This window comes from Sitodiplosis mosellana, unplaced genomic scaffold, assembly GCF_009176505.1.
Source record: "Sitodiplosis mosellana isolate CC-2019 unplaced genomic scaffold, AAFC_SMos_1.0 Smas_scaffold_6478, whole genome shotgun sequence".
In the NCBI taxonomy this organism is placed as follows: Eukaryota; Metazoa; Arthropoda; class Insecta; order Diptera; family Cecidomyiidae; genus Sitodiplosis; species Sitodiplosis mosellana.
In genome coordinates this window covers 1056-3772 of record NW_022601700.1, presented here as the reverse complement: position 1 = coordinate 3772, position 2717 = coordinate 1056, and the positions used below count along the sequence as shown (strand labels likewise).

The window sequence follows — 2717 nt, the reverse complement described above, 5'->3', positions numbered from 1 at the left end:
TCCCAATGGCGTCACACAAAGAAGTAAGATATGTCATGGCATTTGATATTTGCTATTAGTTTCTTACAAAAAAATTCATCATTAGATAATGTTTTTTCCGCCTTTTTTTAGACTGAACCGAGCGAGAAGAGTTCTGAATCTGATTCAAACTCAAACGACCTACGTCATTACACCGAAGGATTAGTCTTAACAGCAGACAATTTCGAGTATTTTCCGGCTGAAACAATTCAGAAATTGATTAGGAGAAAGCATGATGCTGGTTTGTTGAGATTGACCACAGTCGACGCACGATTTGAGCCGATGGTACGGGAAGTGTTTGCAAAAAGATATGCTGACCAATATTTCCTGATCGAAGGAGAGAGCGAACGACACCGAAACATTTATTTTGAGCTATTCAATCTCTTTGGTGACAGCATAAGAGCAATTGAAGCGAACGGCTTCCAAAACATCGATGACAACCATTGGCTAATTCAACTATTGGATAAACACACGCCGAATCTGGAAAAATTGTGCTTTAAGAAATGTTACTTTAAAAATGTCGATGATTTTTTGTCGCGACATACAAATATCACACATTTGACGCTTCGCAATGGATCCTGTGGGTGGAAACATCAGATTCAATTACCTGATTACCGTAATTTAAAGTCATTAGAGCTGGTTGATTTTTCGCATATATCCAAACTATCCCTGGAGCAAGTGCTTTTGCATAATCCACAAATAGGACGATTGGTTCTCACATTTTGTGATCAACAATTCACTTTGTCAAACATGATGGCACTCGTTTGCACACATTTAAAACATTTGAAAGACCTGGATATATTAGATACTTACGCATTTGGAATAGATTTTTCAATTGTCGGACATATGTCATTTGTGATTGTCCAAATTCCCACCTATTCACTTGGAATGATATACATGGAAGATTTTAAAAGTGGTTTGTTGGAACGTGTTAGTTCCGACTATAAAAGTATCAAACACTTAGAGCTATTTAACTACCATGGGCGTTTCAATAAGGGATTGATCGATGCAGTTGGCTCGTTTGACCAAATTGAAACCCTTTCTGCGTCTTATTATTGTGATCAAAAACAGCTCGAGGTTATTATTGAAAATTTGCCGAATTTACGATGTTTGTCTATTTCACGTATAATTCATAGGACAAACGCTCACATTCTATCGATCTTAAGTAAATGTACACATTTGGAGAAAATTGTGATCGACTCTGGAAGATCTTCAGCCAACAATGATGATGAGTCAATGTACAGGAAAAATTCACATTTTCATGAAGAATTTATCAAGGCCATCAAAAATCAACATATTACATTGGAGTTGACGGAAAACGATGAATTCATTGGGATCATAACAAAAGAACAAATCATTTGGAGGAATAAGCTATTACATTGGGTTGGCTACGATCCAATTCACAGTCGCTCCGATTTGCGATTGTTGGATTTGGCCACAATTCCGGAAGGATCCACCGGTAAACATAAACAGCCGCTCAATTTGATTTTCAATTATTTGGACTTGGATGGCCTTTACTCCTTCTCTATGGCTAGTAGAGAGTGTAAACAACTGGTTCACGGTTACATTTACCAACGTTGTAAACAATCCTCCAAGAAACGTCCGAAACAACGTTCCATTGACCGAGAGAAATTTGTTTTGACAGACGAATTTGGCATGAATTACAATGGATTGCGGATGTTTGGAAAAAATATCAGATATTTGGAGGTTCAAAATATCAGATATTTGGATTACAGCCCTCAAGGCCTACTGAAAGAAATCGAAACATATTGCAAACTTCTCACAAAGCTATGTTTCCATACACGAAATCGAATTGATCCGCACACCTTTATTTTACCCCAAGTGAGACACTTTGTCTTTTACGGCTATGGTGAAGAGAACTTATTCCATTGTGATTTGAGTGATCTATCAGAAAAATGTCCAAATTTAGAAATATTAGAAATTAGAACTGTGGCTAAGCTCTATACCGGACATTACAAAAAGGGAAGAATTTTATTTAAAAATTTACAGATGATCAAGTTCAAACCTTTTGATGACTCACAAGTAGAATATGCTAAAGATTTATTCAAAAACTCTGGTACTGAAGTTGTGATTGATTGTTAATCGTTTGTTATGAATTTTGAATATTTTTGACCGAATAAATTCACTTATGTACTCTGCACAATGCAAAACGATAATTCTTGTTTTATTTGTATGTTTATCAAGGGTTTGACAAAAAAACTGATGATCTTTGAATCATGGCTTGATCTTACGTTATTCTTACTGGTTATAATTCGAAATGACGATAATAGGGAAGCAACTTTTTTCTCAGTCTTTTTTTCTTCTATTATTCCATGCTCACAATGTCATGCTGTCATCACTTCCACAGATTAGAAATATTAATCGTTCAGGACAAATAATTTTGTATATTTGTGAAAGTACAAGTAAACCCCGCGTGCCATCTCCACTTGTATTATTTTACACTGAAGGGCGCTGCACGCACCTTAACATTCATAATACAAATTTAATGCGAGTGGAGGCGCCCTATGAAAATTGGCACAGATTGCTCATGCTACGGATATAACCTATTTGCCCAATTGAGTTTCAAGGGGAGAAAAAATGCATCGAAAGTGTTGGGGATGGAACCACATTCGAAGGCGAATTTAGAGTATACACCTAACACGAGTTCGCCATAGTATCCCACGGAAGTTGCGTCTGGT

The 2717-nt window shown here is 36.6% G+C and overlaps 1 protein-coding gene across 1 annotated transcript; it reads left to right on the top strand.

Moving 5' to 3' along the window:
• Positions 1-6: 6 nt before the first annotated feature.
• LOC129579733 (uncharacterized) lies at positions 7-2192 on the top strand. Its single transcript, XM_055469900.1, has 2 exons — positions 7-23; positions 112-2192. Exon 2 carries the CDS (start codon positions 301-303, stop codon positions 2119-2121), a length of 1821 nt encoding a protein of 606 aa, XP_055325875.1. The 5' UTR covers positions 7-23; positions 112-300; the 3' UTR covers positions 2122-2192.
• The last annotated feature ends 525 nt before the right edge of the window (positions 2193-2717 follow it).

Excerpts from the sequence above, each read along its gene's own strand:
- LOC129579733 (XM_055469900.1), top strand. The coding sequence starts at position 301 with ATGGTACGGGAAGTGTTTGCAAAAAGATATGCTGACCAATATTTCCTG.